Source organism: Alligator sinensis, unplaced genomic scaffold (assembly GCF_000455745.1).
Source record: "Alligator sinensis unplaced genomic scaffold, ASM45574v1 scaffold400_1, whole genome shotgun sequence".
Taxonomy (NCBI): domain Eukaryota; kingdom Metazoa; phylum Chordata; order Crocodylia; family Alligatoridae; genus Alligator; species Alligator sinensis.
The window spans coordinates 1,503,931-1,519,580 of NW_005841897.1; the positions used below are offsets into that span (position 1 = coordinate 1,503,931).

Genomic DNA, 15,650 nt, shown 5'->3' on the forward strand with positions numbered 1-15,650 from the left:
CCCAGCATTCACTCCTGCCTGTGGCAGGGGGTCAGGCTAGGTGATCTGTTCAGGTCCCTCCTGACCGTAGCTACTATGAAACTATGAAACTAAAGTTTGTGAAGTGCTCACAACGGCAGTCGGGGGGGCGCATATTATAAATACCTCTGCCTGACCTTTGTCCCATCTGCCTGATATGGCTTTTAGATTGCAAGCACTTTCCTGTGGAAAACTGTCATTTGCTCTGTTTGGACAGCGTCTAGAACAGGAGTTCTCAACCAGAGTGCCACAAACACGATTCACAAGATAAACCCAGAAATTCTAAATAAGAAAGCCATCGTTGGGGTCTCTGAGTTGTTTGCAACAAGAAAACTGCTCTCTTATTTTTCTTTAGCCTAAAAACAGAGTGAAAACTAAGAGCTGGCATTATCTAAGGGGTGCCTCAAGTCAATCCAAGGGTGTCTTGAGTCTAAAAAGGCTGAGAACCACTGGCCTAGGGTAAGTCTATAGGGGTTCGATCTTCAGGCAAACCTGCAACCTAAATATTAAATAATACTACTACTAAGGCCTGGGGTGGCCAAGTGGCCCCACCTAGGGCCAAGTGCAGGGGGTGACATTCATGATGCAGTGCCTGAGCCACCCAAACACCCAGGTGCAGCATCTCTAGTACAGGGACCCTTCAGAGTGGGGACTCACGGAGCTGGGATGACACTGCCCCCACCAGTGCAACCTGTAGGCAGTGGGGGAAATGTCACCAAGGGAAGAGCTTACCTTTGGTTTCTGGGCCAGTGACCTCTGGGTTCAGGCACTTGGGCAAATCCTCCAACAACAGCCTAGAGACCTCAGTGAGGATTTTAGAGATGGGATCCACTTTGCTGGCAGCATTAAACTCGATGGCTGGCAAAGCTTCCAGGGTCTCAGAAGGGAGCTGCAAGAAGTCCTAGATGGGGCGGGAAGGGCAGAGGAAGGGCAGAGGGCACAGGTATGTAAGGCTCCATGGCAGTCGCTCCCCGGGTGGGGGTCCAGAAATCCCTCTTCCTCTGGGTTGAAGGAGGCAGGACCTCCCTCCCCTCCCCTTGCTGTGGCTGGTTGTCAATACCTCCAGGAATATCCTGCCATCTGTGCAGGCCAGCAGGGCCCGGGCCTTCTCCTGGTGCTGGCTGAGGGTGGCCTGCTGGTGTTCCAGCTGGGCCCAGTTCTCCGCTATTTGCCCCAGGGCAGTGGCTTGCTCCTGTTCGATCCTCTCCACTGCCTGCCTCCGCTGCTTCTCCAGGGCTTCAATTATCAGGGCAAACTTGTTCAAAACCCCCGATTTCAGCTTTTCTGAAGATTCCTGGGCAGAAAAAGTCAATTGAAACAACAGGACAAAGAATCCACAGGCCCCGTAGCAGCAATCCCACGAGCCCAGCAGCTGCATTTTCCTGGATACCTTAATGTCTTCTGTTGTTTCCTCCAGTTTATGCTTCTCCTCCTCGATCTTTGCTGCCTCCTGTTGTGTCTTCTCCAAGAACTCTTCTAAAAGGGCCTGAAAATGGAGTAAAGCCCAAGCTGTAACATAGCGGAGCATAGTTTTCAGCACTTGTGTAACACTTATTTCACATGAACCTCCTTCTGGCTGCTCAAGCCCCTCTCCACAGTGATGGCTCCCACAGTTTTCCACATCCCACCCCTTGTGCAAGGACTCTCCCTCTTTTCCCCTCATCACCAATACTAAACATTTAACACTTACATGGCGCTTGGCATCTGCGCATTTTGAGGCAGGTCAGAGAGGATTGTCAGCATCCCCTCCTTGTTTGGCAGTAGTGCTCAACTGAAGCCATGAGAGCAGACGTGGTTACGTGATAGGTCCTTCTGAGCCCTGGCCATTGCACAGCGCTGGCTCCCCTTCAAACTTACTACTGCCCCTCTGTGAATCCAAATACAAGGGGGTCCTCTTTTCCCCACGCATGCTCTGGTCACTGCTCAGCTGATGCTGCTCAAAGGCCGCAGTGCTGGGCTGCTACGAGGCAGACCTGCACGTGGTCCTTCTACCTGTCCATGGAAAGGGAGGTCACTCCCTCTTGACCTTCCATGCAGCAGGTGTATCTGCCCAGCAGCTGACTTTGCTGAGCTAAGAAAAACACGGTAGTGCCCGATACTCCACTCCAAGGCATCGCTCTCAGAATCTGTATAGATGCAATGAGACCCACTAGCAGCTTCCCACCTAACACCTGCCATCTCAACCTCGAGATTCTCTGCAGGACTTAACTCCCAGAAAGAAACAGGAGGGGTAACCGGTTTGGCAATGGGGATACACAGGGCTTCTCGCATGGAGTGAGTGGGAGATGGGGGAGTGCAGGATGCTGGTATAGGGGAAGGAGGACAGGGGGCCAGGAGTCTGTGGCATGGCTAGGAAGGTTAAGGGCCCTGAGATTGGCACGGGTGGGAGGGTGGCACATTGGGACCTGTGGAGAAGACAGGCATGCAGGGCCCCTGCTGCGTGGAGAAGAGACAGGCATTCCAGTGTGTGCAAGACCGTAAGTAAACAGTATTAATTTTAAATCCCTGACCAGGACACTGCGACATTCAAATGCAGGAGCCCTGGAAAGTTCAGTCCAGATCATCAAGAAGAAGCCTGGCACTAGTAACTACTGCCCAAAAACAGCCGCTTGAGCTGAGCCTCTGGGTAGTGAGACAGTGGAAGGTCTCAAGGTGCTTTAGTGTAGATGGGCTGGGACGCTCTCCTTTCTGGACTAAGGAACTGGCACACATGCAATGCAGGCCCCACGCAGCAAGCCAGGGTCTGATGGAGAACCCTGGTGTCCCAGCCCAGGCTCTAGCCACAGCAGTGCCTGCACCCCGACCTCGACAGCACCCCTCTATCAGGCTGACACAGAGCTCGCCTCTCTCTCCAAGGCCTGACGGATGTGGGGCAGGTCCCAGAGGAGACCGAGCCAGGACCCACCTGCTTCTTCTTGCGCTCCTCCTCAAAGAGGACCCTGTGGTGGTCCCGGCACTCCTTCACGGTGCACACACAGCAGATGCACACCTTCTCCTCCTGGCAATACAGCTCCAGGGGCCGCCCATGCCGCGGGCACTTCCCCCTGTCAGCCGGGGCTTTCATGTCAGTGCTGGAGGCCTGCACCTCACCCGCCTTGACCAGCTCCACCACGCTGCAGAGGGACACGTTCTTCTTGAGCTCCAGCCGTGTCTTGAAGCCCTTCCTGCAGTCGGGGCAGGTAAACCTCTCCTCTCCCTGGGGATCCTCCTTTTCCTGCTTGTCCCAGTGGTTGCTGATGCACTTCTGGCAGAAATTGTGCCCGCACGGGATGGTCACAGCTTCCCTGAACAGCTCCAGGCAGATGGAACACACCAGCTTCTCCTCCAGCTTCTGGGACCCCAGGGAAGCCATCCTGCCCCAAGCCGGAGCAGCAGCCACCTAGGCAGAGTAAGGAACCTACAGGATGAGAAGAGGAAACGAGACTGCTGCTGTGTCAGGCAGAGGGGAGGGGTAGGCACGGAGCCAACCCAGCTCTTAAAGACACACAGGCCTGGGCACCGCTCTCCGCTTCCCAGCTTTGGCAGGTGGCTTGGGAGTTTTCCTCTGTCCTCAAGCCCATAGTTCCCATGTCCCAGGGCTACCCATAGCAAGGGGGCTTCTACACAGAGAAGGCTGCCCAGGTGGCTGTACCTGCTGCTTTCTGGCTGCTGAGCAATTGGTTCAGTCTGGTAGCTGCTTTCTAGACCTTTGAAATGTTGTATTACCCTTTTGTGAGGCCTCTGTTTTGGGGTCGTTTTGAGTCTTTTGTTATTTTCTGGTTTTTTAATAAAATTTTTTATAAAAAAAAAAAAAAATGCTTTCTAGACTTTGGTGGGTGTCTCTGCTTAGCCCCGAGGGCCAGGAGACAAGGCTGCCTCTTGCAAACCCAGCAGAGCCCTGCAGCCCCTCGCCACCCATTGCTATGCCCTCCAAGCCCTTCTGGAGGGGGCCCCCAGCTGCCAGGTCCACAGCCGCCCGTCACCCACAGCAATGCCCAAGCCCTGGCTGTCGCCCACGGGAGGCGGTCGGTGCTGCGGTGGTGCGGAGCACGAAGCCTGGTTCCCCCTCCTCCATGGGTGGCATGGCCAAAGCAGAACCCATGGGGGAGGGGACTGCCCGGGGTGGGCTGGGGATCCCCACCCTGCTGCCTTCCCCTCGGGCCTCTGCGGCCCAGCCGGTGGGACACCAGACCCCAGGACCTGGGGGCAGGGCACAGCGGGGCTGGGAAGCTCCTTGCCACTGGGAGCCCTGCACTGTCCTGGTGAGGTGCCCTCTGCGCACCCAGCAGCAGCAGGGGCAGCAGAGTGAAGCTGTGCCCCTCACTGCTGCCCGGTGGGCAGGGGCATCTTGCCATGGCAGTGTGCAGCTGCCAGCAGTTGCAAGGAGCTTCCCTGCCTGGCCCCGCTCTGCCCTCCTGCGCTGGGTCCCACCTGCTGCGCTGCAGAGGCTCTGGGGAGAGGGCAGCAGGATAGGAAGCCTGAGCCTGCAGCCCACATCTGCCCCTGCCCCGCGTCCTAATCTGGGGGGCACGTGGTCCCACTGCCCCCTCCAGGAGTGCATGCAGCGACAGGGAGCCAGCCTCCACCCCGATGAGCCGCCCGTGGCCCCGTCCCGCTCCCTGCCAGGGCTCTGCCTCAGTCTCCCCTCCTCCCCCCGCCAGACTTACCTGCAAGAGCCGCTCTCCAGCCTACCTGACAGCCATGTGTGTGTGTGTGAGTGTGCACATGCACGTGGCTACCCCCCCGCCTGACCACCCTCCTCCCGCTCCCCCCGGCCCCTTGCAGGCTGGAAATCTGCCAGCCTGCCGACAGCTCTTTGCAAACATGGAAAATCCATGGGTTTCTCCGTTAAAATGAAAAATCCACGTTTTTCTCAAATAAAAGGGAAAAGCTTCAGTTTTTTTCCGTTTTTCCATGGGAAACAGAAAACCCAGATCCCTGCTAATCGGAGAAGCCACACTCTCTCTGAGATCCTTTGCAGGCTTTCAATGCTGTACACCTGCCAGCTGCTGGTCTGGGGACCAAAAGATTTGGTCTGAACCACAGAAGTACTAGTTGCAGGCCAGCTTAATCACAGCACCCACAGGGTGCCTCCTTCTACAGCGATGCATTGCCCCCAAGCCCTGCAGTAGCCTGAGCTGCAATGCAACATCCTAACACGATGGTGCATTTTCCCACCATGCTGCATCCAGCTGGGAAAGCAGAATGTCACCACCCGACTGTGTGTCACACATGCAAAATACCTGCCGTGTATCAGGGGAGTGCCCGGGCCTGTTCTTCGGGAGGTCCAAAGATGGCAGTGCCCATGGCTATCCCCTCTAGGCTGCAATGAATGACTGCGGTGCCCCAACGCAGTGGCAAGCAGTTCACAGTGTGTGGTGACAAACTAGCTGCTCCTTGCTAATGGAAGCGTCATAGGGAGGGTGGGGAGTGAAAAACAATGGGCCAGGGGGGAGACAGGATGCAGGGGGATACTATGATGATGGTTTTGGCCTAAGAGGTTTTACAGACATGGCAGGGAAGATACCTTTCTCCTTGACCTTGAATGACTTGGTGTAACTAGAACAGGGGCGGGCAATTCTTTTGGCTGGAGGACCACTTAATGAGTTCTGGTGAGCTGTGGACGGCTGTAAAAGTAGCTCTGCCCCTTGATGGGTGCCCCGCCCCCTGTCCACCACCTTGGGGCCAGAAGTCCCACCCCCTAACCCCTGACTTTTGCCATAAAAGTCCCTCCCCTTGTCCCCAAAAGTACTCCTGTGGGGGTGGGGGGGAGGTACTGCCACCTTGAAGCCATAAAAAAAACCAAATCATATACTAAAAAAAAATCAAACATTGACTATAACTGATTTTAATTTGATTAAAAAATATATTTTTGTCCTGATTTGTGTGTGTTTGCATAGTGTATCTAGAGCCATTGCATAATAGTTCAAGCGACACTCTTACTCTTGTATATGGCTTGAGGGGTGTGGTTGGGGAGTGGGTGTGTGTGTGGTGGGGTGCAGTGCGAATATGGTGGGTGACGTGGGGTATGTGATTGGCGTGGGGGCTGTGGGAGGAAGTGCGTGGGCTTATGGTGGGGGGTATGGGAGTGTGCGTGGGGATGTTTGAGGGTATGGGGTGGGGTCCTCGGAGTCCCGGGAATGTGCCAGTCCCTGGATCTGCATGTGGCGGCAGCGTGAGGTGCCAGCCCCATAACACACAGCTCTCACCCCAGTCCCCGGCTGCATGTGGAGGCAGTGTGGAGCCAACCCCACATGGCCCAGTAGTGCACAATGAGTACACGGGGTCTCCAGCCAGGCAGAAACTTTTCGCCTCCAGCAGCCCCTAGCTCTGGGGGGAGGTGGTTGCTTAGCACTCAGAGCAGCACCTCCTGCATGGAGCCTCCCGCTTGCAGAGGGGCAGTGAGGGCCAGGGCTTACAGATCCAACCCATGGGCCATGTTTTGCCTGCCCCTGAGATAGAAGGTGAAGGCCTGTTGCTTGCACTGTGGGCAAGCTGAGTCCTGTGAGAGTCTATGCCTCCAATGTGAGGATCTCAGCTACACAATTTATGGTGCTGGGGGATTGTGTTCTTGGGATTTCTCTCTTGCTTGCTCCTTCAGTCTTTTGGCTAGGGGCAAACAAGATTAGGGGGCATCTGAACTCCAAGGCCTCCATGCGTGGGACTTGCAAGTAGGATGCGTGCTATGGATTTGGGAGCATCTGAAGCCCCATGCTGAAGAGTCTGGGAAGTAGGATACTTACCGGCAATAGCACCACACAGGCTTGAACAATTCTCAGTTGACAGAAATCAGAACTGATTTGGCCTATTTAGCCCAAGACATGAAATTAAAAAAAAAAAGTTGCAGCAGCATGCCGACACAGGGTTGGGAGCAAATGCTCCATGTTTTAGGCAGCAGGGAGAAGCCTGAAGATGACAGCAGGAAATTCAAACCTCTTGTCTGGAGGGAACACACCACCAACTTTATCTGCTTCTTTCCCTCTCTTGGCCCCACTACTGAAATAAAGGCAGGGTCATTCCCACCTATGCTGGAACCCAATGATAGTTCTGTTTTCTAACCAATTTTCCAACCATATTCAGGGAACATGGGGTTGGACTGGGAAGCAAAAGTAGCACAGAGGCAGTTGTTATAGAGTAATGCCAGGAATGCTTTTCCTGCCACGGTGCATGCTGATACCAAAATCAGACCCATGAATCTAAGCCGCAAGCTTTCTGAGCAGTAACACTCTCTCAGCTTAGGGGATTTCATATTATGTAAAATAGGCTGAGTGCTCCGTAAATAAGAGAGAAGTGGGAAGAAACATGCCCTTCCACCTGGCAGAGTTTAATACATGTGATGACTGTAAAACTCAAGCTGAGCTGGGCCTACTCACAAAAGTTAAAATACATCCTCTTGCACTATACAATTGTCATCATTTTGAAAGTTTGTGGCTAGACCTTCTGAAAAGAAATAAGGAGGCATCACTTCCAGTTTACCTTACTATATTTATGAGTTTGAGCATGATCTTGTGTCTGGTATGTAACTGCATGAAATGTCTATCCTTAACTTATTAGTATAGTAAATATTTCTTTGCAATTAACTCATGTTTATATGCAGGAAAAGACACCCTCCATCTGGGCTTTGATAGGTGTCTCCTCCTGATTTACTCCTGTTGTGCCTCAGTGGTTCCCTTGATCTTCCAAGGACAACTCCTCAACAACTGTGTTTTTCTTGGGTTTTATCAATTTCTTGGTAAATTCCAACTCAGTAGAAATTAATAACAACCTCCTGTTACTGAGGGAGGTAATTCAATCAAAACTGGGACTTTCAGGTGATAACCAATAATGAACAGTTTGATTAACAGGATTTTCCTGTTAATTACTGCTTGGGATTCTCTCTCGAGTTACACAACTACAAGAGTACTTGGAAGATGCTGAGCTAAAGGGTGTAAAAGAGCAATAAAACAGCTACCAGGGTGCGCTTCAAGAATAAGTAATCATTCCAACATGAACTGCTGCTGCACCCAGTTGATCTTCTGGTGAAGGGATCCATGCCTTGAGAAGCTGACAAGACTGAGACCACCTCTTTGCCTGTATTGGTGAGATACTACTACTTTTACAACTAAATATATTGGATTTTGCTTCACTTTAGGCTCATTTAACAGCAAATAGTTGTAGTAAATAAAGCTGGTCATTCATCAAATGAGATGTCAGGTCAATCTTCTTTATACCAGTCCTGAATCCCATTTCATGACTTAACGCATAGAATCTAGTTGCATTTAGATTTGGGAACAAAATCCACACTATTCAACACCCTCAGTGAAAGGGGAAGGAGTCTTGGCTCCAGAGCTGTCTGAAGCCGTCCCAGAGCTGGGAACCCTGGTTTATATGTGGGATAAGACTAATTTCCTTCACACCCACCCTTCTGGGTCATTCTGATGTCACCCTTCCAGAGGGACCACCACCACCTTGTGACATTTCTCCTGCCTTGCAGTGACCAATGGGGACTGAAGGGGAAGGACCCATATCAGCAAGAGGCTGCACTTGAGCTACAGCACTGGTCTCAGTCCTGGAATAAATGAAGAACAGAAGAAAAATCCTGATAAACTTCTGGCTGCCAAGGGTCTGCCCTGTGCTCTCACCTATTCACACAAAGCAAGGTCTCCAGCGTTGCGAGGAAAAGGTCTTTATTGTGATTTTTATCAGTACAAGATAGCAACGAACCACACCAGTATCCCAGCACTGGGGAGAGGCTGGGGTGGGATAAAAGGGGGCCCACAGGCTGGGACAGCTCACCCGCTGCCAGGCTGCACTGGGGTCTGATTCAGATGGTATGTTTCTATTATTGCAGATACCTGATCTGAATTGGCTGATCAAACAGAGCCAGGCTTGGTCCACCTGCAGTCACGCTGGTATCAGCAGAATTCTGGCCACTGAGCTACTGCTACTAGCTGGCTTGGCTTGAGGCTCTGCATTAAAACTTTGCCATGGAACTGGAAAGGCTCCTGGGACAATAAATACACTTTATTGACAAAGCTTTCAGCCATGTAAGTACCAATGGCACAAATATGTACAACTCTCACTTCCGCGCTTTCTGGACCTGTCAGTGAGCTGGAAGTTGGACCCCAGTGGGCTGCAACTCTGAAGCACACCATCCTTCCTCAGAGATGCAGGCCATTCCAGGCAGCAGACCTGTTTAATTTCTCCACGTGCATCCAAGTATCTCTGTCCCAACAGCTTGGGTCCCGGGAAGTGTGCCCAGGGGCTGCTAGCAGGCACCTCAGTAAATGCCATATGTGGGCTCATCACTATCCCGATACCTGTCTAGGTACCTCAGAGGCTGCAGGTGTGGAAACTTCTTCTGACGAGGGTGATACACAGCGGGACGCACAAAATCAAACACCGGCTCCTTCATGTCTGTGAAGGGATGATGTTGCACATTAGTCAGGAGAGAGTTTGGAGACCTAAACCACACAAGCTGTGGCCAGATCAAACTTCACACCATTTAAAAAAAAGGGGGAGAGCTGCTGTTCAGGAACATGCATCAGCTGTTTTAATTTAACTGTTGTCTGTCTGCTCCTATAGTGGGATAAAAAAAACTAAACCACTTTATAAATTTGAAACCTGAATGAAAGAGGTTTAGCTCTTCTTAGAGCTGTCACATCTGCCCACTACTGCACTGAAGCATAACAGCAGTTTATACAGGTCTAATTCTATATGGATATAACTGTTGCGTTTGTCTGCATTCATACCAACCCCATACACTTTTCCTCCATTTGGAAGGTACCACACAAGCTGCAGGGCAGGACTAACTGGTGCCTCCTGAGTCGGGGGGGGGCGAGCATAATTTGTGGGTGGGTCCAGGGGCAGGTTAAAAGCTCCATGGCATGGCTTAGTGCCCCCCACAACACGCCACCGGCCTGCATGGCAAAAAAACTGCTTCAGGGCTGCATGGGGGAGAGAGGCGAGGCAACATTTTGGTTGGCCAGGCACTTCAGGGGGCCAAGCTTAGGGGGGCACGTGCCCCCCATACCAGTCACCTGTGCTGCAGGGTAGAACTTGAGATCAATGGCCGATCCAAGTCTTATGCAAGCCTTGTTATGGCATGGTCTCCCAGACAAACCCACTATCTCCCACTGTTTTCTAACGCCTATTCTGAATGGGATACAAAGCACAGAAGAGATATGGCTACACTTTGGCTCTGCCATGGAAAGGAGGGCAACTGCTCTTAACTGCGTACCATAAATGTTTCCACATGTCAGGTTGGAGCCTGGTGATAGGTGGTTGCCTAGGAACTAGCTATAGCTATGGCCCCAAGGGCAGCAGTTGAGAACCAGCATTCTTACGCACTGAACGCTTGGATATGTCCATGCCTCCGAGAACCATCACAGAGAGCTCAAACAACCAGCGCAGCAAGCAGCTTCCCTCCCCATGTCCTTCAAGAAAGCAACTTCCACCTGTATGCCCCACTTCATTTGATAGGGCCTCCTTCAGAGAGCATTAGCTAATTCTTGGCTGCTAGGAAGAGAGATCTGAAACCATGCACCACCCACTCCCGTCATCTTCCTTGCCCCGAGCTTCTCTGAGAATCTACAGCTAGGCCTAGCCCCATAAACACATTTGTACTACTTCTATCCTGGGTTAAGGGAAAGGACAGTACCCCAGACAGAAAATACACAGAATGCCACTTCTTACCAAGAAGCTGGTGAAAGACGCGAGTAACAGTGTCATCCCACAGGCACTGGAAAAATGCCAGCCCAGCTGGGGTCATGTCCTTCTCATGCTTCCTGTAGAAGTCAAAGGTCTTGAAGGTTCTCATTTTGAGACTGTGGCTGGAATAAAAGACACGAGAACAAATGGAATGGGACACTTTCCCATGCCCGATTGCCACAACTCCCTAACCATGGAGCTTCTGTAGACAGATGCAGAAGAGACACCTGGAGAAAACTACCTGGCAGTTGTCCAAATCACTTGGGCAGAGGTGGAAATGTGTCAGTTAAAGATACAATATCAAAGTCACAAGGACTCCAAGCATGTCACACAGGCTTCTTTACACAACAAAATGCATCGACTAAGAAAACTAAATGAGAGGGCAGTAATAGGGGCATGTTCCTTTTCAGACTAACTGTGTGTATAGTGGGCAGGGAGGGGACTTTGTTTTGTTACTGGAGGCAAAGGAGAGAAGGGAACAGTAAAACTGGTCATGCACACAGGGCGGGTCCAATGCATCCCTTGCACAAAGCAACCAAGTTGACCCAATGGCTATATCCCACTATTGCAGTGGCTCTCCACTTTTTTAAACTCAAGGCCCCTCTTGTCAGACTCAAGGTACCACCATAACTTTTGTGAATGGATCAGCACCCCACTCCAAAACCTTATTCATTTATTATAGTGTTTACCTCTTTAAAGAGAAGCCAGGCCATGGGGGTGAGGGAGAGGCCAAGCAGGGAGTCTAAGCCTGTCCTTATCTTCTCACACTTCCTGTAACACCCTTCAGAGGCTCTCAAGGTGCCCTAATTGCATTACTGCGACAAGTCACCCTCTGTGGGTGAAATATCTTCAGCATGTAATGACTTTTTAGTTGAAGGGGATCCTTTAAAAGAAATCAGCCATGCTTGTTTTGCTCAAAGAAGGGACACAGCTGGGAGGGAGGAGGGTGGGGGCAAGGGCAGTTTCAACATACCATGGTGTCGGTCGAACATCTTCGCTGAAATCTATCAAACGGTCCTGCTTGAAGAGGAGGAAGGTAAAACGGTGGTACCCTGTTCCCCTGGCAGGGAACGGAGGGAAGTAATGGCAAATCTCCTTCCCTGCCCCAACATCGTTGCCTGGAATGTTTGTCCTGTCAAGCACAAAGCAGGTTTCGACCACGATCCAAATCATTCCTCCCTTGTTGACATCTCTGATCATGATCATAGCACTCAAACCTCCAAGGTGAGGATTTGCAGCATGCCAGCCCCTTGCCCAGCATGTGTGCTGCTACAAGAGCTTGCTCTGGTCAGAAGTAGCAAGTCAATCCCTGGATTCAAGATGAGAGCAACAATTCCTATATCTAATGCATCTCTGGCAGTGCAACTAAACATCAAAGCTCTCCTGAAAACTATTTCCTCCCCTCCCTGCCCACTCTCTCTCTCTCTACGGTTCAAAAAGCTAGACTGTAGTCTCCAAAGCGCATGCACAGCACAGAGGTATCGGTTAGCAATACTTACACCAACCAGTGGATGTACTCAGAGGCAGTGTCTTGCAGGTGCCCATCTGCACAGAAAAAGAGGCATTTTAATAATAAGTACCCTGAGTTTGCCCACTGCCTTGTTGATATGCAGAAATTCCCTGCATTGGATAAGGGAAAGATGCCTCCAGCCTTCAAAAAAATAACTCCCCCCTATAGCTCTCAGAGAAGAGCTCAAGACTGAGCCAGGAACTCCTCAGATCTTGGACCCTAAGGCTGACAATGACCCAAGCAGGAAACCTTGGGCAAATTGCTTTGCTGTGCCTCAGTTCCTCCATTTATAAGATAATGTTACTGATCAACCACTCACAGGAATTCTGTGGGAACTAGGCAGTGATAGTAACGGCACTTTGAAAATGGGAAGCTCTGCGTATGAGAAGCAGAGAGAAAGGATGGCGTGATGGTTCCAGTACAAGACTGGGAGACAGGAAACCAACACTCTTTTTCCGTTTCCTCTGCAAACCGTGATTGTGCAGATGTTCAGGATATTTTCTCCCAGAGTAAAAATGGCCGCTCCAGGAGAAAAATAACCTGGGAACAACCAGGTTTAAATCACTCTCAGGAGAGTTTCTCCTGGGACAGTGTATGCTGTGGTTTCTCTCAGAAAAGAACATAGTTCACCAGCACCACCCCCATCACGCCCCAAGAGAACCAGCGTGTCATTGCTGGACTCTGCTGCTCCAGCAGGAAAAAGACCATGCCCCTTTCAGAATCTCCACATTGTGCTGCAGGCAGACCATTGGCATTGTGGGTCGGCCAATTAGGGCTACCCTATTCACTGCTGTCACCTATTGCCAGGTAGAATAAGGGAGCCTGCAGAGCATGCCAAGATGTGTGCACAGGAGCCCTTCCTGGTTGCAGTGTCAGCAATGCAAACTCTCCACTCAAAGCCTCAGCATCTAAATGTCTGTACATGCAGCTCTGGGTAAGTTTTTCTACCAAGAGAACAAACCTGGGAGAATTCTCCCAGGTTATTTAAATGCATCACACTAGGTAAGTTACCTTGCTACTCGCTTCCTCAACCATAACTTGGGTAGAACGCCACCGGCTGTATAGGGCTCTTGCAAGGCTAACATCTTCCCTACATGTAGTAATGGCACATGTTGCATTTTACCAACATCAGTTAATCCAGTCTTCTGATTAAAGGCAGAAGTGCAGACAGCTGCTTGTTATTATTAGAGCCTCACTGCTTTCTTCCAAGAAGAATTTTGCAGTGTAGCACTTCTATCCAGTTTCTAGAGCAACTCTGCAAGTGTAGTAGAGCTCATAGCTTGAGGAACGTCTAACATGCTTCATTTCCTGGCCTCTGCCACCCCAGGGAACAACAGTTCCATAAATAAAAAAAGGTGGAAACGGCCCATTCTTAACAGGGTTCTTAAAAGACTTGATACACACCCAGATTAGTTAGCAACAGTGTCCACAGGGTACCTTCATCTGCTTCATACATCACCTCAGGTGGCCTGTAAGCCTAAGCCAGCAATACAAAGAGACATTGTAATTAAGATTGGCAGGTAGCAGGTTCATTAAGACTACATATTTTGTTCAAAAATGGAACAATAGTTGCTGGGCCATGACCTGGACCACACCATTAAACCAGCCTGGACAACACCAAGCAGCTCTAGCCATGCCACAGAACAAGTCTCTCTCTTCAGGAAAGGCTTTTTTTTTTTTTTTTTTAAAAGAAAAGAAAACTCACTACTTACCAGTGAATTCACTGGAAAGCTCTGTTCAGATCTTAATTTAAATGCCTATACAGTGTATGTTCTACCATAGGATTCTTTCCAGGAGCACATTTCTCCCATAGTACATGGCAATGCTATCAGCTCAATTAAAACCTGTGCGTTTGCTTAATGTAAGTATTGTTCCCAGAGACCACTCACTGGTGAGATACCTCGGTGGGTGTCACCATGTTCCCATGATAAACTGATACAACATGCTCATCATCTTGGCTGTATTCTACTCGCAAGATAACTCTGGGGGCAAAGGTGGCTCCATCGAACAGATCCCGATAGATCCCATAATATTCTGCAACCCGTTGCTTGTGGACGGGGCCGCTACATTTCTCCCACTCGGCTCTGACTTCATCAAGTGGAATCTGCACTGAAATGGCAAAAAGAAGCAAGACATGTGGGACAGGCTAAGCCAGAGGTGGGCAATTATTTTGCCTGGAGGCCCGCTTAATGAGTTTTGGTGAGCGATAGAGGGCTGCAAAGGTAGCTCCATCCTTTGATCAGTGCCCTGCCCCTTGACCGGTGCCCCACCCCCTGGTTGCCATCTTGGGGCCAAAAGTCCCACCCCTAACCCCTGACCTTTGCTACCGGAAGTTCCTCCCCTTACCCTCTAAAGTACTCCGGGGTGGGGGTGGAACCAGGGGGGGAAAAAAGTCATATACTAAAAATCAATCATCTACTATAACATATTTTCATTTCATTTGAAAAAAATACTTTTGTCCTGATTTACATGCATTTGTGTAGTGTATATAGAGACGATTGCATAATAGCTCAAAATAAAGTCTTACTTTTGTATACTGTGTGTGGGAGTGTGTGGTGTGTGAGCGGGGGGGGTATGTGGTGGGATGCAAGTGGTGTGGGGTGGTATTGTGTGTGAGGGGGGGAAAGGGAAGGCATGTGGGTATAGGGGAGAATGAATGTGAGAGCCCCCCCAGCGCATAGCCCCTGATACCAGTGGTAGCAGCAGCAGGCCCTCTCTGTGCTCATGACTTTGGCAAGGTGGAGCCGCCTGGCAGTGTGCAGCTCTGGCCATTCTAGGTGCTGCATGTGGTGGCAGGGAGCAGGGCCAGGCCGGCCTGGCTTCATCACACATGGCTTCCCACGTCTCATGTACAGCTCCCAGGACCCAGCCGGAGCTGTGAGCCATGGGGGTGGCTTGGTCCCACTCCCTGCTGCCACATGCAGATCCTGGGACTCTACCAGGAAGCAGGAAGAAGAGCCAGCCTGGCTCCATTGTACAGGGCTCCCCACCACTTCCAGTGGAGTCCTGGGAGCTGCACATGGCAGCATGGAGTGGGGAAAGCTGCTGACTCCATCATGTGGGGATTCCCCCTGGTGATGCGCAAGCTCCGGGAGCTGTGCAGGGAGCTCTACGTGATGGAACTGGGCTGACCTGGGCTCTGTGCTCCCGCTGGGTGTGGGGGCCTCTGCTCCACACTCCCGCCCAGATGCGCCTTCCCCCTGCCTGCCACCGCTTCCCTACCTGCTGCCCAGAGTGCTGCAGTAGGGACAGAAGAAGCCACTGGAGGCCAGGAGAGCTGAACAGCCCCAGCAGCAGCCCTGTCCAGAAGCTGTGCACTGGCCAGGGGCCTTCCAGCTGCCCCAGCAGCAGTGAGTGGGGCTCGGCCCCATCCAGAGTGCAACAGGAGCAGCCATGGGCTGGGCCGCATACGATTAACTATCTGATTGCTCATCAAGAATGACTGGGGGGGGGG

The 15,650-nt window shown here is 51.2% G+C and overlaps 2 protein-coding genes across 2 annotated transcripts in view; both read right to left on the minus strand.

The window, feature by feature from the left end:
- LOC102377470 (tripartite motif-containing protein 47) overlaps positions 1-3,401 on the minus strand; it is a 32,007-nt gene extending 28,606 nt beyond the window's left edge. Inside the window, exons 1-4 of the mRNA XM_006018356.3 lie at positions 2,924-3,401; positions 1,409-1,504; positions 1,079-1,312; positions 751-919 (exon numbers count right to left, since the gene is read on the minus strand). Of these exons, the coding sequence (XP_006018418.2) occupies positions 751-919; positions 1,079-1,312; positions 1,409-1,504; positions 2,924-3,370 (946 nt within the window). The 5' untranslated portion in view covers positions 3,371-3,401. The remainder of the gene's footprint in view (positions 1-750; positions 920-1,078; positions 1,313-1,408; positions 1,505-2,923) is intronic.
- A 5,245-nt stretch (positions 3,402-8,646) lies between these two features.
- Positions 8,647-15,650, minus strand: part of MRPL38 (mitochondrial ribosomal protein L38) — a 12,997-nt gene continuing 5,993 nt past the window's right edge. Inside the window, exons 4-9 of the mRNA XM_006018283.3 lie at positions 14,097-14,305; positions 13,601-13,673; positions 12,186-12,231; positions 11,660-11,818; positions 10,672-10,808; positions 8,647-9,393 (exon numbers count right to left, since the gene is read on the minus strand). Of these exons, the coding sequence (XP_006018345.2) occupies positions 9,257-9,393; positions 10,672-10,808; positions 11,660-11,818; positions 12,186-12,231; positions 13,601-13,673; positions 14,097-14,305 (761 nt within the window). The 3' untranslated portion in view covers positions 8,647-9,256. The remainder of the gene's footprint in view (positions 9,394-10,671; positions 10,809-11,659; positions 11,819-12,185; positions 12,232-13,600; positions 13,674-14,096; positions 14,306-15,650) is intronic.